The 25,951-nt window shown below is 46.5% G+C and overlaps 1 protein-coding gene across 4 annotated transcripts in view; it reads right to left on the reverse strand.

Annotated features, from left to right (window-relative positions):
- Positions 1–1,710: 1,710 nt before the first annotated feature.
- Positions 1,711–25,951, reverse strand: part of LOC148837198 (calcium-activated potassium channel subunit beta-2-like) — a 28,645-nt gene continuing 4,404 nt past the window's right edge. The window contains exons 2-7 of one of the 4 annotated variants that reach the window (XR_016091016.1): positions 8,011–8,127; positions 6,422–6,592; positions 4,800–4,995; positions 3,489–4,547; positions 2,647–3,374; positions 1,711–2,011 (exon numbers count right to left, since the gene is read on the reverse strand). Coding sequence is in view for 1 of the 4 variants with exons in the window: in XM_088914991.1 (XP_088771117.1) it covers positions 4,263–4,547; positions 4,800–4,995; positions 6,422–6,592; positions 8,011–8,063 (705 nt within the window). In the remaining 3 variants the exon portion in view is untranslated. Of the gene's footprint in view, positions 2,012–2,366; positions 4,548–4,799; positions 4,996–6,421; positions 6,593–8,010; positions 8,128–25,951 lie in introns of those variants that run through there. The other 3 variants (XR_016091015.1, XR_016091014.1, XM_088914991.1) reach the window with 3 other exon arrangements.

Raw genomic sequence — 25,951 nt, forward strand, 5'->3', positions numbered from 1 at the left:
ATACTGTTATTTTTGTACTGGGACAGACGATATGAAATGTATTTAGTAGTACTCAGCTGTGAATAAACAGGCAGTGGTATTGCCAGGTTTTCCTTGGTTTACTTCGCCAGTTTTGAGTCGAGCAGCTCAACATGAATGAACACGATGTGTCACTACTTGTGTGGAGGGACAGACGAGATGAAAAATTCATTAAAATAATTCCCTGCTGACATGCACTTAGCTACTGGAAAGGAAGCTTCGACAGCCGACACCATTGTGACCCTGAGCCATGTGACCAGCGGGTGACGTCACAAGAGGTGTCCCATTCCCCCGTTTGTAACGCTGCTCCTCGAGTCCTCTGGCGCTGCGTCACAGAAGTGTGGACTTGGAGGAAGGGCTTAGAGCTCAGTGCTGCATCTGGGACACGGCCTTGGACTGAAGTGGCAGTGCTGGGGATTTGCAGGTGTTCATTAGAGGCCTGCTGTCTTTATTAACTGACTGGTGCCTGGGCCTCAGCTCCTGCACTGGCTGGATCCTGAGCTCCTCTGGGGCAGCAAAGGTGCTGGACTGATGTCAAGGTGTGGGGGGGGATGTGCAACCCGTCTCCTCCCTCTTGCGGTGCTCTCCATCTTCCTGGAGCTCCAGAACTTTTGTGGAAGTTCTGTGGCTTTTCTGGGATACAGCATGAGGAACACAAACTGCAGATCATGGGTGTGAAAGCCATTTCTAAGGTATATGTCTTGTAGGACTTTATAGGAATCAGCTGGTCTGATTATGAACCTCGTATCAGGATCAAATGGCTACACAGGTGCCTCACCCAGCCTTTGCGTTTAAATCACGAGTGACAGACGAACTGTCTCACTTGTACATCTGTGTGGTTGAGGGAGGGTGGACCAGGCTACCCTGCCCTGTTGCTGAAGCCGATACCTCCTGTTTCAAGAAACAGCTGGATGAAATCAGTTAGCAAAAAAACAAGCAAGATGGGCTTCCTTAACAAGAGATCATTTTTATCAGGGAAGAAGAGAAGTACGTTCTGATATAGATCCATGTTTTTATCACTTGTTCTCAGGTTTTTGCCCACTAGTTCTCCTGCACAATAAACAGCAGAGGGTGCCAAATTCCTATGTCAGAAATGCATAGGAGCCTCACACAGGATGTCTCCATTAACATTGATCTCTTCAGAGAAAAAGAGGATGCCCATGGAAATTTAGAATAATTTGTTACTTCATAGAAATTACAGATACTTAACATACAGATGATTAATGGGGCTTATTCACAACACTTGAAATACTTCAGTTGTGTACTATCAAGGCAATATTTATACCTTTAACTGTTTTTGGAGTTACACTTCCAGAACTCAGATTTCCTTTTTATAAGAACAGCTCTGAGTTCCAGTGTGTGTCAGTTTTACTTACGTACTTCCAGTATGTTAAAGTGATACACGAGTGCTTTGCTCATTGCAAACACATTTTACTGGTGAGTCCAGGACCCAGGTGGTCACCGCCGCTGGGCGGTCAGTGCGCTGTGGCCCTTGCTGAGGCGAGGAACTGTAATCCTAACCCTAACGAAGCTGCAGCGTCCAGCTTCCTGTGGGGGTCATCCTCGCTCTTGCCAGAGCTCTTCGGCTTTCAGCACAGATGTTCACAGTCTGACTCCGCGCAGGGACAGGTCCACAGCCGCAGGAAGCTTGGGCCTGCTGCGCAGACTCCCATGAAACAGTGTTCTCCTCCCCTGAACAGTGTTTCCATACGTGGGCAGGCCCGGCGAATAACAGAACAAGTACAGCAGGAAGAGGCCCACCCTGCTGGATGCTTTGCAGTGGTTTTCAACGCCGATGTCACTGCAGAAACGGCTCATGCTGAGCTTGCAGCTCCGGGACATTTTCCCTCCATTTCAAGAGATCGTGTTCAGCGTGAAGGGGGATCAGGCTCTGGAGAGTGACTCCCCTCCTTGCCGGGACCATGAGATGTGGGCTTCGTCACTCACGCCCTCTCATGGCAGGACGACGTGCTGTAGCATCTTCTCAGCATCTCTTGGAAAAAAAGACAGGGAATCTGATAAGAGAGAGGAGCACAGCTCCAGTCCTGCAGGGCCAGGAGAGTTCTGGCTTTCCTTCAATCTGAGCCCTTCATTACCCAACTGAGCTCATTAGTTTCTTAATTGTACAAGCCGAGGCCTTGCTGGAGGTTTATAGAGACCTGCTGCACGGTGGCCTGCGAAGAGCAGAGCTCCCTGGAGATAAGAGCAGTGGTTTGAATACAGATTCCCAAAGATACATACAGCATAGTAACTTAATACAATTCCTATATATAACTTTACTAACTTAATAAATTAATAAATGATCTTTTCATTGAAATCCATCCTAGATTTGAACTATGAAACAATTTTCAAATAATTTATCAAACCGATTTTTTATAAAGATCTTTATTTTTTCATTTATCAATGGTAATCAACAGTATAAAAAGTAGCTCGCCACCTTGGTGTAGACACTGGAATAGCACATTATAGGATCTGCAGAGGCTGGGTTTGTTAGGAGCCCATACAGTGACTGAGTCTGTGGCCCTGCTGTTCCCACGTGTGGATGTCAGGTGATTCCAATGATGTCATCAGCTGACCGTGCCAATTTCCGTTAGGAAGTGTGTAAGAAGAATTCCTTCCCTCTCTTACCAACTGAAGCAGCTTCAGTCGCCTCTTCCCACAGTGCCGATTAATCTACCCAGCTGCTCTTCAATGTGTGCTCCTTGCCACAGTCAGTGCCGCTCCACAAAAAAACCTTCTGAGGGAACTAACAACTGTGCCACACTGAGCTCTGCTGCAACATGACTGATTCTGAGGTGCTGGTCACACGTGTCTCAGCGTGGCTGAGCTTGGCACTGCGAATGGAATAAAAAAAGGAGATTTAAACTTTTACTGCGGTATGCCTAATTTTAGCTCAGGAAGTACATGTCACACATTGTCTTCCATCAGAGACAAACACTTGAGAATCCTCACAGTGCTGTGAAATTGTAGCAGATGGTACAGTCAGTAGTACATTTAGTTTGTAAAGCGGTTAATAAGCTCATTTAATTTTCAGGTGAAGTTGAGCCCAAATTAAGGCTGTGTTGGAGTACAATGATTCCTGAATTGCCTGCTCACAGTTATGCTGACATCACTTGCATTTAAAATATAGAACACTGTGTTTGCAGCACTTAAACACTGCAGTGTGCAAGACTTTTGTTCCAAAGGGGAAAAACTGAACAATAAGGAACCGTTGTTGGCAGCTGTTTTAAATTCATTACTTAATTTCCACTGATCATCAGATCCATTCCCAGAAAGCCGTCTATTCCTGGCGCGGGACTCGGCAGCCCGGAGCCTGTCCTGTCCTGGAGGCACAGGGATCGGGAAGGGATCACGCCCTGCAATGAGACGCCAGGCGCAATTTCCATTTGAAAATGCAGTAAGAGAGAAATCACATTTTAAAAACCGCCGTCACTCTCGTTTTGAAATGTGAGCAATGTGAATTTGATTACCTGTAATACATCAGCACTGAGGCTGGAATATCAGTCTTACCCAGGGCTGTATACCTTTACCTGAGCAGTAGAGTATTGCTAACAATTTCCCCGGATGTGCCTTCTGTTTATAGTTATGTGTAGTTGCACAGTGCTTGCTGTTGGGGTTCATAACTGTGCCGCCAAACAGTACATTTCACACTGTAATTTAATAGGTCTGATCCTGCTTGACTTGGTCTGGCATTATACTCCCTCTCATCTGCTCCTGAGAGTTTTCAATGCCTCAGTACCACATTCCTAGAGTCAGAACTTGGGTGCCTTCCCTACTGAACCCCAATAAACCGAGCAGTCCAAGAGTTCGAGGGCAGACGACACGTACTCTCTGTCATCGTTTGTTTTTAGAATTGTCTCTTTAAGGTAAGGGCAGAGATATGGGAGTATCCAGAAGAAAAAAGCCCAAGTGAGACAGGTGCTGTATGATTGTTAAACACAAATACATCCAGTGAAAGTGTTCTTTCCCTTTGTTAGGACTTTTCCTGAATGTTCAGCTTTGGGATTTGAGCAGAGATGGGCTTTTCTCCACCACACAGTTTGCTGGTTTGATCCACAAAGCCGGTCTTGTAATGTGAAGCAGTGAAGCCTCAAAGGACAATTTCAGAACAAGAAGAAAAACACATTTTCAGATGCAGATTTTTTGGGAGGGGGGGGTGGCGTGTTTTCCAGACAAAAACGTCGCTCCTTGAGGTTTGGGAGGAGACGGCAGGAATGCGCTTTAGTGCTGATCTCTCCACTGTTTCACCTTTTGATTTTGTTGATGTGTTCGCACAGAATGGAGAGGTGCTGGGTGAGCTTCACCAGGGCGACGATGAGCGCCCCCCCCAGGAGCGTGCAGGAGGGCCAGAGCAGAGAGAGCAGCACTGCCCTGCGGCCGTACAGCCGGGTCAGGAGCACGCTGGCCTGCCCGTCCCCGGGGTCGAAGTAGCAGGGGAAGTGCTGGTGCACCTTCAGGCGCTCGGAAATGTTCAGAACTATCGTCTGCACCACGGAGTAGTCCTTCCGGCATTTGGGCACATAAAAGCACTAGAAAGAGAAAGAAAAAGGGTCTTTAATCGAAGTCAGCACACTACACACTACACACAACATTTAAAATTTCAGAGGCTTCGTATTAAAATGAAAAGCCTTAACAGACGGGGCAGTGAAACTGGGACACATGTATCCATGTCTTGTGCAATTTGTGTCATGCAGAGCCCGATGAGGACAATGTCCCCAGTAAGCACTGAGTCACGAGACCTTATTGACTAGTATTCTGGCTGGAGTCATGGCTGGACTCACCTCAGGATTCAACTCCTGCATCTCCTCATTGTGGGAGAGCCGAGCTGCTTTCCCAGAAGAGTTGAGCATGACAAACACTTGCAGACAGGGGTACCTCGAGCCCTTCCAGCAGTCCGAGCCACAGCTGTAGGTACAGTTCACGTCAGCCACGATGCTGGAGTTGAGCACAGTGCAGTTGGACTCCCCTGTCCATATGCTGAATACGAATCGAGAAAGAAAAAGGATTATATACTGGTTACCAGTTAAAATGCCAAGTATTACCTAGATACTAGCTTTAAAGTCATGGATAACAGACTATTATCCCTGTTTTCATACCCTGCCCATGTAGAGTCAGTATTCAATAATCCACTATGACTCTATAATGCTGTACCAGCATGGGTGGAACGAGAGATTCAGAGAAGGTTTGCTTGGCAGCACTGGGTCCAGACCTGCGTGGGGTTCCTCCAAAGACATAGCAGGATAAATGGCTTCTGGGAAAACTATCTCTGGCATGTGTCTGTGTGTGAGTGTCTGTGTGTGCCCTGCGATGGACAGGCATCCTGTGCAGGGTGCACCGTGCCTTGCACCCATTGCGTGCTGGGACAGGCTCTATCACACCCACTGCTGAGACACTGGTCAGCTGATGGGGCCGGTCAGCACCACAGTGCTTGCAGGAGCAGGAAAGGATTGAAGTGTCACTTGCTGACGACACTCTCTGGGCACACCCCAGGTGAGGTGGGCGCCCTGCCATGACTGAGCCCTGAACCTCCCAGGCCTCCGGCAGAGCTTAGGGGTCACCCTCAGATCCCTCCCAGCTACGGCCACTTTCCTCTGCACCACATCAGCGGGCGGCCTGTACAATCAAGCTTTATCAAGCTTTCCCCCCGCTATACTCCATCAGGGCCCAACATGTGCTGAGTGTGATCACCTCTAAAGTACTGTAAAACCCCGCCAGAGAGTCAGATCCTGGCCGTTCCAGCTCTCTGTCTCTCAGTGAGCACGGTGGAGCCTGGGGTCCACATCCGGAATATCTGCACTTGCAGATTTAAAAAAAAACGCATTTTTACAGCAGGATCGCCTTCGCCTGAAGTGAGGACAAGGGTGAGGTCATGTAGGGCTGAGATGCACATCCTACTAATCCCACCAGTCTCCAACGGGATGGAGGCTGGACAAAACCTCTGAAGCAGACCACCCGCCCTGCCAAGCCCATTCTGTAGTTAGTAGTTAAGCTAAATCCCGGGATTTTCCTGCAGCTGTTTCTGGAAAGACGCCGGGTTTTTGACATCATGGTTTGGTATTTAGTTCCATAATCCCACAACCTTCTGCCTTAAGAAATGACTCCAGTTCTCAGCTTTGTCAAAATTGTCGTTCATTTTATTTTATTTATTTTTTAATTTTGTACCTTACTGCACCTGCTTGATCGTTCCTTGTACCGACAAACCTAATGTAATTTTTCTATCATCTGAAAATATTATATATTTTTTTCCAAAAACAATAAGTCCAGTGTAAGTCAATCTAGTCATAATAATTATAATGACGGTGGTCTTGATCGATCTGCTCTGTACAGGGCGCTCCGCGCAGAGCAGCTGACGGTGATCCCAGTCTGACCACCAGAGGGAGCCCGAGCGCCCCAGCGCCCCTACCTCTCCGTGTAGGAGCGCACCACGGTGATTCCCAGGAGGAAGTACGTCATGACGGAGAACGCCATCATGGTGATGCCCAGGAGCATGGCTCTGTCCTCGCCGGCCCGCAGCGCCGTCACCGTCTTCCTCTTGTCCAGGAGGTCGTGCTCCCGGATTTTCTGGTAAATCGTCCTGGTGATTCGAACAGACCATGCGGCTCAAAAAACAACAAGCCAACAACAGTCTTTTAAATTTCCGCTGCATCACCCCAGATTACAATCGTCACCTACAGTTAGTTAAAAACATGATTTTAGCCCACTGCAGGGATGGAGAGTGTGCATCTTGGACAGATCGCACCTGTGTGCAACATCCCAGAGCTCGTCTCCTCTACTGGAGAAGGGAGCTTATTATAACAGGACTCGCCCAGTCAGATCTTAGCGCTCTTTCCGCGCACTTTCAACAGTCAGCCGTCTGTTATTGACTCGTTTTCATTGTGATAGGACAGGACACAAAGTCAGGCACACGCAGGTGCGGTCACTCGCAGCTGGATACCACACGGATTTCTGATGTTGCCCGTGTGACACCTGGGTGTGCCATTATGTGATCGCATTCAACACATTTAAAGAGAAGCGGGGGATTTTGACTTTCTGTTTATGCTCAGTCTCAACTCCACACAGACGTCATGCAGTTTTATTTTTTTAATACAGACGTGGCTGTTGAAACAGATGCAAACGGCGTTAACTCGATGCACGGCCCTTTTGTGACTGAAAGCATGTATGCTCATTAAGTTCTTTCAAATAAACATCTTTTGCACTTACTAGAACAGCACAAAATCAATATTACATAATTTACAGATGAGGTAATATTATCTACATCTGCATATAAAGGAAATCAATCAGGTCTGCTCAATTATAGAGCGAGTGTAAGGACTGTCTTTTGAAAGTCAATTTCTTACTTGCAAGTAGTTCTTTCTCCTGGAACAAATATGGATTACTCTTGTATGTTATAGATTTATTACTCGATTCTTAATTCTGTAAAAAACTGCACACGCTCTACTGGATACTGATAATCAATGTTAAGCATTTAATTAATTGAGATTACAAGAGCTGTTGATTTACATGGCCTGATTGATTTGCAGCGTGTTCATTTTCAGATGTGCGTCTTAAATGAACAAACGCTGAGTTACTTACACCGCTCTCCTGTCAACAATTTTGTTACCAACAGTTATGAAATCTGCTGGATTATGTCAACAGTTATCGGCTCCCCATGTTTAAATTGTGTGTTTTTTTTTTTTAACTGAACCATTAATATAAGTCGTTTTTGTCATTTGGAATGTCTGGCTATGTTTTAGTTCAGAGACCAAAAGCTCTATGCAAAAAGAGGAAAATATTTTTCAATATTATTTTATTCAAGTCCGCACTGTACGCCACATATTTAAAGTACGGATTTCTAAACCAGCCAGGGCTGCTTCCTGAGCCCTGCCCAGAGCAGCCCCGTGTGGGCTCCTGTGGCAGCCCCTCTTGCTCTGGCTGGGAAGGGCACCTGCAGAGCAGGGCGCAGCTGGCAGAGGCAGGCAAAGGTCAGGGGTGAGGAAAGAGCGGAAGCGGTACCTCCTCTCGGGCCCCGGGCCCTGCGCGGTCCTGCTTCCCGTCCAGAGGAACATGTTCCGGGAGGTCCCGCGGGGGCGCGCGCTCACGGGGCGGGTCCGGCTCGGCTGCTGGGGGGATCTGGGGGGGGGGGACAGCGAGAGGGCCAGTCAATGTGGGTGGCGTTGCCAGGAGGACCCGGAGGATGGGGGGTGCGAGAGGAGCCCCGCGTCTCTGGCTGGCGGCCCCCCTGCGAGCAGGCGCTGCGATTGGCCCCATGGCAACGCGGCGACACGGGGGCTCCGGCGCTGTGATTGACTGCTGAGCCGCGCGGAGTCGATGTTAGGGTCTCGCTCTGCAGCCTGCGAGGGGGGGGGGGGGCAGTTAACCCTTCGCCTGGCCCCTCTCCCCGTCTGCCGTGCAGCTCTGTGCTTGTGCTCGCTTTACAGAAGTACTCGAGTGGTCTTCATCAGGGCAGGAAAAAGAGACAAACAGCAACCGCCGCCAGAATGTCCATCTGCTCTGCAGCCGCTCATCTGCAGTTGTGCTGTGAGCAAGAGTCCACAGGGAAACTGGATTCCTGTTTTAATTCGTACATTTATAAATCTTTGGGAGGATTACTGTTCCTAGAAGGTTCACTGCAAGGGGACTTTTCTTTTCACTGCCTTCATGTTACGTCCCCAGCTGCGGCTTTCTCTTTATCATCTGTTTGCAGCCGGACCGTCTTAATTTACCGCTGTCTGGATTTGAGTTAGAAGCCACTGAGCACAGGCAGCTGACAGCACCAGCACTGGTCTGGGTACAGGGCTGGAGCCTGGGCGGCGGGCTGAATTCATGGGTTTTGTGATCAAAATGTCATTAAGCAGAAATGCACGGCAGCTTAATACCATTAAGGACAAGAGTTTTATCAAGAATGCAAAAAAAAAAGCTCTTACGCCATGTGGGAGGAGGGAGGGAAGCTGTTTTGGAATCACACTTTAAGTAAGACGAGACGCCAGATTCCTTTGTTTTGTAAGAAGGGAGCTCTTTCTATTGAACAGAGCTGGCATCCTGACACTCCATGGATTGTGCAGAGTGAGGACCTTTGTGTGAGCGAAGACTCCCCCTTCGAGGCGCGTCGGGCCTGCTGGGGATTTCTCATTTCTGTGAATGGGGAAAACCGGGGTCTGAAAACCGAACGGTGGTATCGGGAGGGTTTCAAGCCGCTTCAGGGTCAAACCTGAAGGCGCCGAATTGCTTCATGTTAACACGGATGTCTGAACCTTCCCACACTTTCACAGAACAAAATACTAAAAATGGAGCTGCAGTGATTGCTGGGTCTCGGGACGCGCGGTTCATGGTGGCGGCATCGCAGCGCTGTTTCCGAAGGAGGACGGTTTGGAAATGTGTCATCGGGGACACAGAGCTGGACGCCACAGATGAGTGTCAGATTCTTTTGTGCGTGCCTGCCTCCTTGTATCGCACGTCTGCAGAGCCAGGCATGCGGGGTTCTTAGTCTTGGGCTGACAGCTCTCCTGTTCCTGTGGACAGGCTGCCAGTGTTGGAACGCTCTGGAGCCGAGCGCTCATACCTCCCTCTTACCACCAAGGGCCCTTTCTGAAGCCGGAGTTCTGGACAACATCCAACAGATTACAGTCGGCAAATTAACACATCTGAAAATTCCCACATAATCACCAGCATACTGGAAAACTGTGAAGCCCCCGATTCCCCCACCAAGAAGGAAGTAGTAATAAAAAAACACCTGCTGTAAAGGAAAGATATGAAAATCCAATTTATTACAAAATGGTTTGAAAGCGTTTTTGAGGGGAGAATCGTCCCTGCCAATTCCTCAGCTCCTGAAAGTCCACAGAGCCGGCACGAAAATGTCTTGCTGTGTGTCCTAATGTGTCGTGACATCTGGAGAGGACCAGAACATCTGGAGACTGTCTGGTTTTGACACCTGTCACCTTCAGTTTCATTGTTTTCCTCAGAGGGTGCAGAGGTCAGGACGGCCGAGAGAAAGCTTTTCGGCTTCTCGTGACGAGTAGGATTTGGCGATCAGATTACTGGAAGCTGGGGGGGTCAGTGTGCATTTCCTTTTTTGGCCAGCAAACTTCATCTCAACCTTGAGATTGTGGAAAGCAGTGCAAGTTCACAACCAGAAAACGGGGACAAGACTGAAGGACATAAAGGGGATCTGTATTTGCAGCAGTGGATGCATTTAAAATTCTAATCCGCTGCCCATTTTCACTCTGTTTTTCATAATAATGTAGATTGTTTAAATGAGCTTTTTTTTAGCTTGAGGCCCATCGCGTAGATTGCTTTGGCATCTGTCTCACACGTGCGCGCCAGTCGGGGGTGTCTGTTCAGTCCTGCCCGGACGTTCCCCTGAGGGCCGGAGTTAAGTGATATGATAACACTGCCTTCTGGAAGCCTGACATGCGAAAATGATAATGGATTATCGTCAGCCTAGCCCACAACTGGCTGTTGGATGGGAACCAGTCCTGTTGAATACAGTACACCTGGGTCGGAATTCCAAGCCCGGCATTAAAAATTAGGGAATCTCTTTCTCTAATTGTGTTGTTGCCCTGGTGGCATTTTTCCCGCCTGTTCCTGTGTACAAAGATTCACAGGGGTTTGGTTGTAAAACCCAGCTGGAGTGGCTCCGGGTCTGTTCAAATGGGCAGGGATCACTGTTCTGCTCACAAGGATCGTCGTGTCCATATGTGGCGTCATTAACTACACCGACTTCATTAGCAACGCAATTCTGGCTAACCTCTCTTATTTAACACACAATTACCCGCCTAATCTTGTGTGAAATTGTACCGCTAATGTATGATAGAAGGCAAACACTAAAGGGTGTCAGTGTTGATGAATTAAAAAAAAAAATCAGCACGTTTTTATCAGTGCTAGAAACCAACGTGTCTAGTAACTTTAGTCATACAACATCAAGTTGCCTAATTACATTGGAGTCCCAACCCCATGGAATCAGACTAAAGGCCATGTGATGCTTTAAACCAGATATAAACATGACTCTTGGCATCATCTCAATTTTTAATCTCTTTAGCAATACTTTAGTAAAATCTGATGCTAATGTTCCTAATTACAGTTTTCATCTTTTCAATAACAGTTTGCATATTTTCTGCATTTTTATGCTTTAGTTCAGGGTGTACTGAAATGTTAGTAGTAAATGCAAGACATCCTTATAACAAAGGTCTGTAAAAATACGTTAAGTCAGTTAGGCAGTTACAGTGCTAGCTTCTGCTGTCTGCAAATGACTACACCTGTTTTCATAGTAACAGTGGCGAAGAAAAGGTAGGTTTGTTGCATACATATTGTTTGTAGCATTTTCAACCTTTTATAACAAAATAATTAAATTAGCATTGTTTTTCTTTCCAGGTTCATTTACTGCCATCCTCAATAAAATCTAATTAGCTGATAATGTGCGCCTTTTCTGGTCTGTTACACTGATGATAATTATATTTTGGCAGCTTAGCGCATGGTAGCCCAGACCCACTGGAAAGTGAACGGGACCTGATCTGCACCCAGGAGCTTGTTTGCTAAGGAGTTAGGGACTGAATGCAGGCGACAAACAAAAGCTGGAGCATTATTTACAGTTGTTATTGAAACGCAATATAGAGAAAAATAAGAACACAAGAATGGTTACAAACGAGACCCATTCATTAAATATGGCCTATTTGGTAATTGAGGGCACAGAGAAATCCACGACAGTCTGAAATCAGAAGCGTTCAGCCTGTTTTTGTAGGTGATCTGCTTGTAGATTTTCCATCAAGGTCTCTTTCTCGGGCACAAAGGGCAGGTCTGTGGCCAGCGGTTGCTGTCCATGGGGATTAATCACTTGAGCAGGGTTTGTTCTCCATGCTCTTTCCTCCACAGGGGGTCAGAGTGTGGGAGGAGGGGGGGATCTGATGAAGTCGTGCAGTGTGGTATGAGGATGTCAGGCAAAATCTGCTTTCTCAAACTTTCTGAAAGTTACAGCTCCACAACATCTCCAGTTACCTCCAGCACTGCGAAACCACCTTGTCATCACAACACGCACAGCAGTGTAAGAGGTGTGCTGTAGAACTATTAGCCCACACCGACACATTTGAATTTCTGTGCTTAAGCTTAAGGCATGAAAATATGTTAAAATCCGTTCTGGGCTGTTTCCCAGATATTTACTGCGCAGTCTGAATGAAAATCAGGCATCGTTTCCCCGCCAGTGCTGTATCATTGAATGCACAATCATAGCACAGCTCCTGCGAAGAAGAAACTTCTCTGAACAGTTTCTTTCCAGTAGCTGTTAAAACTACTGGACCACAGAAATAATTCGGTAAATTATGCAAAACAACTCAGTTAAACAGAGTAGGCAATCACATGTCTTGCATTTACATTTGTTGATGGAATCAAGAAAACAAGTGAGCTCTCACCTCTCTCGAGCCCCAGGGGAAGTGGGAGACACACTCCAGCCAGGTGTCTCCGAGGTGGTCCCCCTCACACAGCTCTCCGGACACGCAGTCCTCCGCACTGCCAGCACGCAGCGGCCCTTCAATATCCTCCACCCCGCCTTGCCTTCCCAAGCCCCATAAATAATTCACAACATTTAAATTACTCCGACAGAGAGAACCACACTATTTGAATCAAAAGATATCGCTGGGGAGAAACATAAAAGTAATTTACGGCTTTTATCACAAAATAGCTCACAGCAAAAACGTGCTGGCTTGTTCCGAGAGATTCTTCCCCAAACTTTGCGCCATAACTGCCTCGTCATTCTCTCCTTTCCAGGGCCATCTCACCTGAGCTGTTCAGCTTCGCTCGAGCTCAGCGTGGAGCCTGCTCTGCTGCTTATTTACCGTGCTGACGTTTTAATGCAGAATCACGCATGCTCAGCTCACACCTGAGACAAATTGTTTTACCCATCAAACCACGTGTGGAAATATCAATGAAATGTAGCAACAGTGCGGTAATAGCGTCCGTAGCAAAATGGTCCATCTGAATGTACGAGGACAGAAGGAGTTGCTTTTTGTTGCACTATGTTAGAAATGAAATGTGACTTTCATTCATTTGAAAACAGTGATTTCAAAGGCAAATCCAGTACAAAAGAAAGCTCTGGTCTGGGTTGTGTGTTGCATGCATAATTTACCCAGTCCTCTGCGGTGGAGAAACTAATTCATTTGCACATTTTGCCAAACGTTAAGTCAGATCTTCCCATTTTATTGTGTCTAAGAGCTTGTTGTTCTGTGCCCCATGTTTGCAATGCTGAGCAATCCTCCTCTGAAGGCCTCCTTTAAAGTGCAGCTGTGTACAGATTGCATTCTTGAAGTAGGCTGTTAAAGGATTAGATCTGCTCGATTATTTTGGTTTGTTTCATGAGCTTCATTATTGTTTCCTGCAGAGCTGATTTTCCTCTCTGTGGTTTTATGTTTGATCTTGGAGGATCAGATGCTTCCCTACGGTTTGCAGACGAGCCGCAATTGTCATCACGCCACCCAGGAAGGGCGTAGCCACAGACTCCTTGAATACCCAGCCTGCATTCTTAACGTGTTCCTTTTCCTGCTTCCCTGGTTCATACTTGGGCCTGCGCTCTCTGTGTTAAAGCCTGTGCTGCTGTGAAAACTCGGGGATCTTGCATTGCTTTGAAGATTTTTAAGCAGAATGGTGAGAGAGTTCCCAGTTATAGGCACAGTCAGGCACTCTAGAATTAGTGAAAAGGAGAAACAAATTGAAGTGCATGGGGCATGAAACTGAAATTGGTAGAAAATTGAGAAGCATGAAACATTGGCTATATAATGGACAGCACCTCAGTAAAGAGTTGAAGGTGACAGTTATACATTCCGGTTTAGAGGCTCAAGAGAACTGTGCTTCACTCCATAAATCTGTTCACAGGATGACACCCAATGGTAGATATTTCACAATATTTATTATCCATTGGCCCTGTAACATTGTAGTGACTCTCACTGCATTCTCATGCAATGCCATGGCAAACTGATTGTTATTCCCAGGATTTATGTATATTTCCATAAAATAAAAAAATTGTGACCTATATTAAAATCTTCAGATGCATGTTTCTTCGGGTACACTGTATCAACACAGCCTCGGCTGTCATAAATTCGTTTTGCAGTTCGGTGTAATAGGCTTACTGGATCTTGTGTGGGAAGATCGTTCCCTCTCAAAGTAAGTGTCTGCGCCACACAGCTCAACAGGACACCGGGGAAGACGCAGTCTGCTTCCTTCTGGCTGTGACATTGTGGCTTTGATGGGGGAGGTTAGGTGAGAGGGCGTCGAAGTCAGATCCCTTGAATTTCAAAACTCATAATTCCCCCCTGTTGGCACTGTCCAACAACAATCCCGAATGTCCTTCAAGAAGCGAAGCAGCTGCTGTGACGTCCGTTTCGCAATCTGAGACAGCAGGCGCCGCGTTGTTTCTGCGCTGTGACAGGGAAGAGGCCCCACGTGCAGACCAGGCGCGATTTCTGCGTCTGCTCTCGTTGTCACGATCGTAATCCCTCCTCTTAAGGGCGCTCCGGCTCTTTCTTATTTTGCTAACTACGTGCACCTGCCCCCAGTCCTGCCCCTCCTGGCTCTCGCTACTCCTGGCTCTGCACTGGAAGATAGACGCCCGGAGGCCCGCCTACCACCAAGTCGCCCTACGCCCGCGGCTTGAGGGCACAGGCCTCCTATCAGTGTCCTGACAAGCTGAGTCCTGGGCTCGGAGTGCCTGGCCTCGTCATCCTGTTTTTATTTCCCTGTCCCTGTACCGGATCCCGTTCCAGTTTTCAACTCTGTTTTGTCCCGTCTCGGTTGGACACCCGGTTTTGGACTTTTGGACTTCACCCCGGATTTCCCCCCTGGCCTCCTTGGACTTGTTCGCCCTGGCCACGCCCCCCGAGCACCAGCTCACCGTCGTCACGCCCCCCTGTCTGTCACCCCCTCCTGACCCTTGTCGTCTCCTCCCCGTCGTCCTTCTCCACTCACTTCCGGATCATCCCGTCTGCACAGGGTCCTGAACTACGATTCACGGGAGCCTGGACCGGATCTCGTTACACCCGTCCGCTGACAGAGGAGGACCGGGCCTGGTGCAGGAGCTGTAGCTCAGCCGAAGCCCCAGCGCATCGACCCGCTCAGGAGACTTTCCTCGGGGTACGAGGAGCTGGCGCGTACCGGTTTTAAAATGTTTCCGGAGTTTTCATTTTCACGTGGGTTTGTATCTTTCAGGTGCCGCCTGATTTAATTGTGGAAGGAGGTTTAATTGGTTGTGTGTAATTATTAGTTCAGTTGACCCACTAGGACTTCAGGTGGAGTGAGAAGCTAAAGAGCTGCTGGGTGATTGCAGTGGGGGGATATTTTTTGTGCATGCTGGCTGGAAGTTCTGATCGCTGCGGGCTTAAAAGCCCAGAGCTTGCGCTTGCCTTGAAAGCTCCCAGGACTGGCTTTCAGGCTTTGAGGTTGTGCTTCCAGCCCGTGCTTCTCAGCTGCTTGTCAACTTGTCACCAACGCTAATTTTGTCTGCCCCTCAGAAGTACAGATCTCGGGCAGCAAAAGTTTTCCAAAAATACCTATAACCTTCCTGAGATAAGAGGCAGGTCTTTTGAGTGCTGTGCTTTGGCTTGGGCTGGAAGTCCAGAGCTCATTGGAAGAAGCCCAGCTATTGTGGAGCCAGTCAGCCCTCTGTGCATCATGTTTTTAGGTGATTTTCAGAGAAATGTAAAATTATTGTCTGAGCAGACAGCACACTGATAGTAGCTCCCAGCAGACTTGGCAGTGCAGCACAGTTCCTGAAGGAGAGCCCGTTAGTGTAATTAAAACCCTCACGTCCCTGTGCATATGCAGATTTGTATGTATTTTATGTAAAGAACTAAAATGGGAGCATGTAGTGATTGACTGCACTGTGGACAGCTATATTTTATTGAGTTAGGCAACATGAACAGCCAATCTGTCTAAGAGCAAGGCTGGGGCTAGTTACAGGGTGCCAGTATAGTGAACACATACCGAATAGTCAGGCTGAATGGTTCTTAGAGGGAGACCCGAACATTGCTGGGATGGGAGAACACATGGAGAGAAAGACAGGGTGTTTGTAGAGAGGTGCACAAGTCATTATTTGTGACCAGGGAAGATATCTTAAACAGTTTTTCTGAATGACACTTTTCTTGATCAAGGGTAAAAAAACACATGCCGTAGCTCTTTTGTAACCACTCTACTACACAATCCAATGTATGTGTAGCAGAGTATATGAAAAAAAAATCAGATTGGAAAAAAGAATTTCACATGAACATGCTAGGGCCACTGTATCTCAGGGACCACTCTCACCTTTCAGTTGTAACTATGCGACACAGTTAGTGTCATTTGCACAAATATTTGTAAAGGACTATACATGATTATACTGTATATGGTGCTGTGTAGTGTTTGTGTAGTATTTGTGATGTCTTTTAGTCTTACTCTCATAAAGCAAGTTATCTTGTATTACTTGTGAATCATAACATTGTTGTAGTAAAAACGAATGAATCATTGTTATTTTTATGACGCACTGTCCCGGTCTCGGAAATCAATACCTATCATTCTGGAGTCAGCCTGCTTGTCTGTGAAACAGGTCTTTTCCGCCCTTTTTTACCTCTTCATAAAACGGAGTATGAATGTAAAAGCCCACCCATATATTGATTCAAACAAGCCAAAAGCAGATGAGAGTAATAAATCCACTGTTCATGCAGCCCAGTGCTGTGCCTAGCTTACCTTCACACAGAAAGGATGGATAATAACAGCAAGAGATCCCCTGGGACTCTTCTGACTTGAGAGTCCCTGTTGTAAATTAGGTGCCTACCAAAGCATTCCCTAGGTTATCCCAAGGACAAGCACCATCAAAGAAGCAGAACTTACTGATTGAATGTTTTTAAAGAAATTTGTTTTCCCTGTATTTGATCAATGCCAGCATACAGTATCACAATTGCAGTCTGAGTGAAAACAATTCTAAAAAGTCAATTTCAGCAGGAGAATACTGAGCAAGCACTGTTCCATCATACTGCAAAGGAGCTATCCTCAAAATACCTAATTTCTCCTCACACTACACAAATGACTGCGTACACAACTAGAGCACAGTCTCTAGTTATGTACCTAAAAGAAGGAAAGTCAGCTCAAACGCCTGCTTTTGGTCCACAATTCTGATGCTCCGCTGGGGAAACTCCTCTTTATGCCATTCCTGTCTGAGGCTATAGTGCGTTTTCATGATAACATTTTGCAGGTGGGCACTCTTTGAAAACCTCGTGACACAAGCCAGAATAAGCTCTCCTTTAATATTTCATTTTCCTCCTCTTGGTTGGGGGGCGATAGAGCCATCGCAATCAAACAGAGCACAGAACAGACAACAGAGCTGAGGGGGAATTAAGATTACAGGCATGTACAGCAGCTTCAGAGTCGGCCCCGTTTGGGCCAGAAACCTAATCGAATGTGTGCAACTCAGGCAGGTTATGATGATTATTTACATTCATCCAATTTCTAACCACTCCTCCGCTACCAATTCAGAGTTGCGGGGCAGCTGGAGTCTATTCCAGCAAGCAATGGGTGCAAGCAGGGTACACACACGCACACGCACACGCACACACCATGGCGAATTCCCCCAGAAACCAATTACCCTACCAGTATGTTTTTGGACTGTGGGAGGAACCCCACGTGAACATGCAAACTCCACACAGACAGCAGTCCAGGTCTGGAATTAAACCCGGGGCCCCAGAGCTAGTAGCCATCGCTCCACCTTGCCACCCAACCCTATGTACAATGGCTTAAAAATGACTGATGCACGGCCTCAAAAGTGGTTTTATTACGGACAGATCTCGCAGCTGCTAACGAACCCGGCTCAATCTCGTGCTTCACAACGCACATTTGACTTCTACCAACGAGTGCACTTGGATTATACTAGCCTTGTATGGGTATGCTGTCACTAACAGACTCAACCTCTCGTTCATTAAAGCTCCCGATGGCATGCATATTCATATAAGAGAAGTGTTTAGGCAGGCTGTGTGAGTTATGGCGAGCGTGTCGGCGGGGGTCAGTGCGTGGAGAGTGGGGTCGATGCAGTGCACTTTGGAAATTGCCAGCAGTTTATTTTAACTGGGCACCTGGGAGCTGGGAGATTTACATGCCACTTTCCCAGCACAGCCTGTACATTTGTCAATAACGCTGTGTGGGCAAAGTGCTTCCTTCAGTCCTCATCAATTGCCCGAGCTGAGACAGGCCTCCCTTCCTGCTTCTGCCATCACAAGAAACAGAAGTGGAGAGCTGTCCTCTTCTTGAACATTTGAGTAAACAACGCACAGTATATATTACATCCAAAAGGTGTTTGCTTTATCCATACTGTGTGCTAGCCTCACTGCCAATCTATTTATTTTACTTCAATGTGTCCACGTAAGTGTTGCTTGTACTTAAAGGTAATGCACATTTTCTCTTTTGTTTTATATTGCATAAGAATAGTATGTGATTTTGGCACAATCACGATGAACTCAGTCTTGAATCCAAGGACCAAAACCTGCACCATGTTTTACGCAATTTGTTACTGAGGACAGGGAACATTGTGTTCATCGTGGTCGAGTTCAGAAATCCTAGCAACCACGGACAGCTCCCATGCACACTGGCAGAGTCAACACACTGCCGTGAGATCTGACGACTTCCACTCCCAGGCAAAGCAAACAGTGAAGACAGCAAGGAGTATCTTGAGCCTGGCAGGCTCCGGGCTCGGACCTGCTGTGCTGCAGGGCTGAGGCGAATGAGGACCGCCGTACAACACAGCCTCCGAACCACTCAGAGTGCAGGTCCTTCTCTGTTTCAGCTGAGCAGGGCTAGGAGATTATGTGCTTGTCCTTTTTTCCATGAGTGCCATGTTTTGAGACACAGCTGTTGATCTGAGCTGTCTGATGTAAGGAAGGCTACAAATGAGGTGCTGTTCAGCCTGTCTTGTTATCTTCGTAGCTAGGAGCCGTGTTGATGCTAGAATCGTACTTCAGCCTTGAGGGATCCCAGAGTATGGGCTTCAGAAGCATGCCAGAGCAGCTTGTTCCATACTCCTGAGACTCTTTGTGTACAGAAGAGCTTAGTATTTTCCTCTTTAAACTTACCTGGTCATACTTTCCCACTTTGACCTTGCTGAAATCTGAATATTTGTCTACACAAATCATCATCATAATCTGCTTCTTCATCACTACAATAGATATTTCAATCAATGCAGCAAAACCAACTGAAATTTGACTAGATTATGCTGCTTTCTTTGGAAAGTTCATATTAGGAGTCTCAGTGATTCGTGTTTTGTTTAAAAGCAGGTAACTGAAACAAGTAACCGTAAGGTGTTAGATATTAGCTATTAGTTTAGATGTTTATTTTTTCTATATATACGAGAGGTGACTACATTATTCCTTGAAAATCACTTTTTTTACAGGATAATTTATTTGTCACCAGGCATGTTGTTTTCTAACAAGTGCCTGACGTGAGCTGTCTTGTTGTGAAAAGGTTTTAGCGTCCGACTTCAGTTCACTTTGTTTATGCTCATACCTAACGTACGTGTTTCCAACTTCAGAAAAACTACCTAAAAGGAAGCTCTGAATGCAGTCTACTTTAAAAGCAAAATGAGACGTTATTTTCTGTTTAACACTTCTGCAGTGTCCCAAAACCTACGGACGGAGGGGCTAGCGGTGATACTATTTCGCTTTTCTCCGCCCTGCATTTCACGTTACGTTCCCAAAACAAAACACGACCGTTATTTTGCATCAAAGGACAGAAACCCAGATAATTTCCGCACGCAGACTCATCTGTCTGCGCACCGGAGGCTGAGACAGTCGGAGAGCGCTTGGCTGGATTAATGAGCTCTCTCGCCTACCTGTTCTAGAAGGCTGCGTTCGAGTCAGGCTGGCTGACTCTGAAATCCCCCAGTGACGTCCCCCGATAAATTACGTCCTTACTTCTCCGGCGGTGAAAGCCTCGGAAAGCTATTAAAGCTTGCTGCTAAATTTGTGGCTTTTAAAGCTGGACAGGGGGGTCCGAGAGATTTCTCTCCCACCAACACCTACAGTACGGACGGCCTGACCTTCCCGCACGGGTCACCTGCGAGAGAGCCGCTCGCAGGAGGAGGGAGGGAAATAAGAGAGCAATAACAAACAAAACCCAGCGCATTTTTTATGGCTTCGCTCCACATCTGAGCAACGAGGAATAATTATTAGCATTTAGTTTCTTACCGGTGTCCCTGATGACTCCTGACTCGGCAGTTTCAGTAACTATGGGGCTGGGTGGAAAATCGAGGACAGTTCGGCAGACAGGGGGGGGGGTTTCAAAGTCTGTGCAAGCGGAGGGAGTGTGTGTTTAAAACGCCGTGACGAGGAGGGCGCAGAAACGGTGTCACCTCTGTTAAAGTGCATTGAAATAGGACATATAACTGGACCTTCACGGGGGGCTCTCAAGGTGACAGCGGCTTTCCTGATAGAGGGCTGTGGCTCTTTGGTTGTGTTCTCTCTCTTTCAGCACCAGTGAACGCCCAGTGGTGGAGTGGAGTGGGGCTCACTTTGAAGGGAGCATGTTACATTTTTTTAACGCATTACCCCTGAACTGTTTCCTTCAAACACCCGAGAGCCCGGCGTGTTCATGCGCGATGTTCAGAGTCGGGGACGGGCCGGTTCCTCCTGCACAGCGCTGCCCTGCGGGGCACGTTTGCACCGGCTGTTGGCTCCGTTTCGCAAACCAAGGCCCTGATGTTTCAAGCACAGACACACGGCAAAGCATGCTGCGGCTGAGTTGCATCGAAACGCGAAGTTATTGCGTATGAAGGGAAAAACGCGTTGACGAGAGAAGCGCACAGCACCGGAGCTAGCGAGCAAGATCAGAGATGCGCACGTTTTCCGGATGTTCAGGGTTCTGATGTTGGACCGGCTGTATGTATAACACTGCTCCAGCCGAAACAGAAGCGCTCCGCAGCAACGGCCCGGTTCCGGGATGTGTCACCAGGATCACGACGCGGAGTGAAGGTGTGTTAAGAGTGCGTCTGTTCCGAGCGTGAAAATGTGCGGGTTGAACTTTTTAAAGTTCTCGCCAAACTATTTTGGAACACCTTACTTGGGAGACCAGTTCTATGGAATAAAATGTGGATGAAGTCAAGCAAATATAGTATAAGCAATAAGGTTAAGGAGGTATCATATGACTTATTCATCGAAGATACCCCCGTGAAGACCCTCGTTGTGCAGAGTTTTGGAATTGATATAGATGATAGCTGTCTTTTGCGAAAGTAGTCCTGAAACTTTATAATATTTGTTTTGGTTATGACGTTGTTAAAACAGTCTGGATTGATCTGCAAAGTCATATAAAGAAAGAGTCTATATTGACATTACTTTTCCATAGATGTTATGTTAATTTTTAATCCCATTGAAAATAATATGAGAACATTCTTTGTCATTGACTTAATCATTATACTTGCACGTTATTATATACATATAAAATGAACTGGTCTGGGTCCGGGAAGACACCCATGTTTGAACAGTTTAAAACAGACGTAAGAGCGTATCTACAGGCTGTTTCTACATGTAAGAACATGAAAGCTGTGCGGTCCTTGCCTTTCTTTATCTTGTTTAATCTTTTTTTTTTGTAAAGTGCGATTGTATAACAGAATGTAAACCTGATGATGTTATTGACGTTATATGTACTCTTGTTTGTATTGTATCTATTTTGGTTGTTGCAATAAAAAAAAAGGCATGACAAGGACGCGATCTGACCTCGGGGTTCACCGTGCGTGACGTCTTTCCTTCTGATCTTGAATCCCACCCGGCCTGCGCAGCGCGGTGATAGACGGGAGTGTTTCCTACTTCTGTACAAACGCTCGGAATGAACTGGAGCTCCTAGCCGGAAAGGTTACCCAGGAAAGGCGGACAACAAGCCCATCTAGCAAGCACGTGATGACTTGTGGATAATTGTTCTGAGAATCTCATACAGCCATTTGTTCACGAAAGCACGGGTATGGGGTATTAACAACACGGCTGCGTGCCTTGAGTCGCACCCACGCGCCTCTCAGTGCAGAAGGGCCTCCTGTTCTCAGTTTAAAAGGACTGCTACATAGTTAGTCGACAGCAGTTACACGACCTTGTAGCTTGATCTCCTCAGCTCTCACAAACAAGGCTGGGCTTGGCCGGTACGGGGGTGGGAGTCCTCCAGGGAAGTCCAGGTCGCTGCCGCAACTGCAGTGGTAGACCAGTAGGTGGCGCTGTTCCCTCTGGACCCCGTGGTGGCTGGGTCAGTAAACTGAGGCCCTGATTATCGGTGTATCGGGTATCAAGAGGAGGGCATGAGTCCCAGAGGTCTGGTTAAGGTCCATGCCGGGCTTGTGCGGCCAGAAGTTCCCCCACAGTTCAATGGCTGAAGAAGTTTCTCTCGTCCTCCCGGTCTGCTGTGCAGTGGGTGGACTGGGTCCCTCCTACATGTGGAGCACATGGAGACTCTGTGATGTAAAGCACTGCTTATCGTTTCATTGTTGATTGTGAAGAAGTCCACTAGGCTGCCTTTGTCACTTCCTTTGAGGATTTTGAATACTTGTATCATGTTCAGCCTTACAGTACTTGTTCTTTGATAAAGCTCAGGAAATGCATTTGCTTGCTGTTCTCTGGATCAACTCCTCATCAGCAGCGACTACAATTATGTGTCATTCTACATAAACGAGGTGAACTAGTGTACTGTACAACACAATGCAACATAACATACGCTGATTTGCATTTGTACATATCTGGCTCTGGTCTGGGGTCATTGACCTGGACTCCTGACCTGGCTTTAGAGAACCTTGAACAGACTCCTGCTGTTGTACGTGACACCACAGAAATAGCTGAAAGTCAGGACAACATCATCAAGAATAGCCACTGGGCCGTAGGTAGAATGTGGACTCTTAAACCCCCATTCATGGTAATAACATGGCTGGACTGGGACTATAAATCCCTGTAAAACACACCTCATGTGTCTCCTTCGGTGTTCTCTGGAAGTGGCCATTTTCGTTATATTTAACTCTTCTCAGACCTTCACTGGACTGCGCAGCGACTCTTTGCATCCTGACACATTCTACATTCTTCAAACACATTTTTTTTTTATATTGCTCTCACTAAGGTTTATGTTTCTGCAGTCCTAATTTGTCCACATTAAATGTCAATAGCCAGGTGTCCACTCAGTCTTGAACTCTATCTAAATCATTTTGAATTTCCTTCGCAGCTGCCTTAGCAAACAGTGTTTGATACTCCTTCTGTTTTAGTGTCATCCGTGAACTTGATACACAGCCTTCCAAAAGGTGGCAGAAAGTGCTGACAAAATAGAGAAATAGCGCGAGATTTTAAATGATCATTTAACTTTAATTTGACTTTATTGTTTTTTCACGGGTGGAAGCAAAATGTCGCAACTGACTATTCCTGTGTGAAACAGATTAATTTTTGCTCAGAAACAGCGTCTACTCACATGAGAGTGATGGTGTTTTGGGGCATCAGGAAATTAAGAATATTACCATAAACAAATTATATGAATTATTTTAAAACATATCAATATTTTAAAAGACCATCCAAGCCCACTGAGGGAATGTTAAATTGACGGTATAAGCAGATTTTAACAGCAGTCCTCTTCATCGAGATTGCTTCACGGTTGCTGCCTGGTAGACATTTTTGTCAAACGGTGGCTTTCTTGTCTACTGAAATTGATTTGATCTTTCTTAATAATGACTGGGAAGAAAGGGTGTGTGTCTGTCAGAATTGTTTTCCAAAATCAAGCCTGATTGTAATAACTTAAACATTTTAATTGTTTTGTTTTACTATATTAAAATGAATTAATTGTAAGAGGATATATTTTCAAATATATCAACAATAATATATGCAATTCTGGGGTTTAGCATTAAAGAGAAAATGTAAGAAAAGTGTGAATTATTTTATCCATTTTTCAGTCTTTGATAATATAATGCTGACAAGCATAACAGCCTGTGACCAAAGATGATTTTAATAAGATCAGAATCTGTGGCAATTTATCATTTGTATGGTACACACACCTGTTACAAAAAAAATAAACCAGTCTGGAGAGCATCTTGGTAGAAACGACCATCATTACAGGAATGACATTTGACTGGTACTCTATCCTGTAGAGCAATTACAACAGTTCTTTAAAAAACGGACCTTCTGGACACAATGTTTTTGAAGCTGCTAAGAATTAACAGCAGGAGGTATTAAATGCAGTGCAGTGTCTACGAGAGGCCACAGATGGTTCAATGTACTGTACTTTCTGGGACTGGGCTCTGTTACATTAAGCATAATGAATAAATACCTGTGACACAGCCCCACCTCCAAGACTAACAAATCAGAAGAAACAAGGGAAATTACTGCACAACTTCTACAGGGAAAAATCTATCTTGCATTGCAAACATAATAATGAGAGGTATAGTTCCTAACTAGATTTTCTGAATTCCCTGAGTTAATTTGTACTTGAATGGCCCTAGCAACTTAGTGTGAACCTTTGGATGTCAATTAATAACTTGAGCACGTCACAGCAATATCTATTCTTCACCGTTCGTATCTCACTATTCAAGGAGAACAATAATAATGTCTGTTTTTAACCTGTACTTTCCCCTCTACTAATTAACCTTGAGTTGTATTCAACTGAAAATGTTAAACAAGTGCTTAAAACTCACAGAGAGAAGGAGGGGCTCAGGAGTCTCCAGACAGATCACAGTGCAGTGCATCATTTGTGCAGGTCAGTGTTTGCTCAGGCTGGGAGATATTGAGCTTTCCATGCTCAGTGTTTACGGCCCATTTCCCAGGTGTCTGTGTTGCTTAGCAAAAATGAACATTAGCACTGATGAATACTTTTGCTTTGTTTACATTTTGCTGAAGAGGTTCATCAAACTCATTTGATTTTCTTTCCAGTTTGCAGTGAGTCATGTTTTGTAGAGGAACCATTGTTGAGTGATATCTGGTGTCTGTGTCAGAGTCTTGCACCAGTTTAATTCAAAGAGCTGGAACACTTGCAGCCACATTCCATTAGCTGGTGGAAGAGCACCCACATTCTCCCCAAAATGAGACCTAAACAATTCCCCCCTAACATTGCAAGCTGAAAATAGTCACTTGGAAATAATATATTTTCAAAATTGTTTTTTCCCATTCAGCTACTTATAATGACACCCCTATTCCAAAACATCCACTCATTTTCTAATCGTTTCATCCAGTTCAGGGTGATGGGGGTGCTGAAGCCTATTCCCCCTAGTATAACACACCCTGGAGTCCATCGCAGGGCACACATAGACACAAACACACACTGAGGGAGGAAACTGGAACAGCCGGAAGATCCCAACACAGCCTACTGTACACCCCACCGATACCGACACACCGATCCCAACACAGCCTACTGTACACCCCACCGATACCGACACACCGATCCCAACACAGCGCACTGTACACCCCACCGATACCGACACACCGATCCCAACACAGCCTACTGTACACCCCACCGATACCGACACACCAATCCCAACACAGCGCACTGTACACCCCAGTGATACCGACACACTGATCCCAACACAGCGCACTGTACACCCCAGTGATACCGACACACCGATCTCAACACAGCGCACTGTACACCCCAGTGATACCGACACACCGATCCCAACACAGCGCACTGTACACCCCACCGATACCGACACACCGATCCCAACACAGCGCACTGTACACCCCAGTGATACCGACACACTGATCCCAACACAGCGCACTGTACACACCAGTGATACCGACACACCGATCCCAACACAGCGCACTGTACACCCCAGTGATACCGACACACCGATCCCAACACAGCGCACTGTACACCCCACCGATACCGACACACTGGTCCCAACACAGCGCACTGTACACCCCAGTGATACCGACACACTGGTCCCAACACAGCGCACTGTACACCCCACAGATCTGAACACCTAGCATGCTGCTCTTTCATTGCAAGTTCTACTGGTAAAGCGTGTCTA

The sequence above is a fragment of the Atractosteus spatula genome, chromosome 4 (genome assembly GCF_055471065.1).
Source record: "Atractosteus spatula isolate fAtrSpa1 chromosome 4, fAtrSpa1.hap1, whole genome shotgun sequence".
In the NCBI taxonomy this organism is placed as follows: domain Eukaryota; kingdom Metazoa; phylum Chordata; class Actinopteri; order Semionotiformes; family Lepisosteidae; genus Atractosteus; species Atractosteus spatula.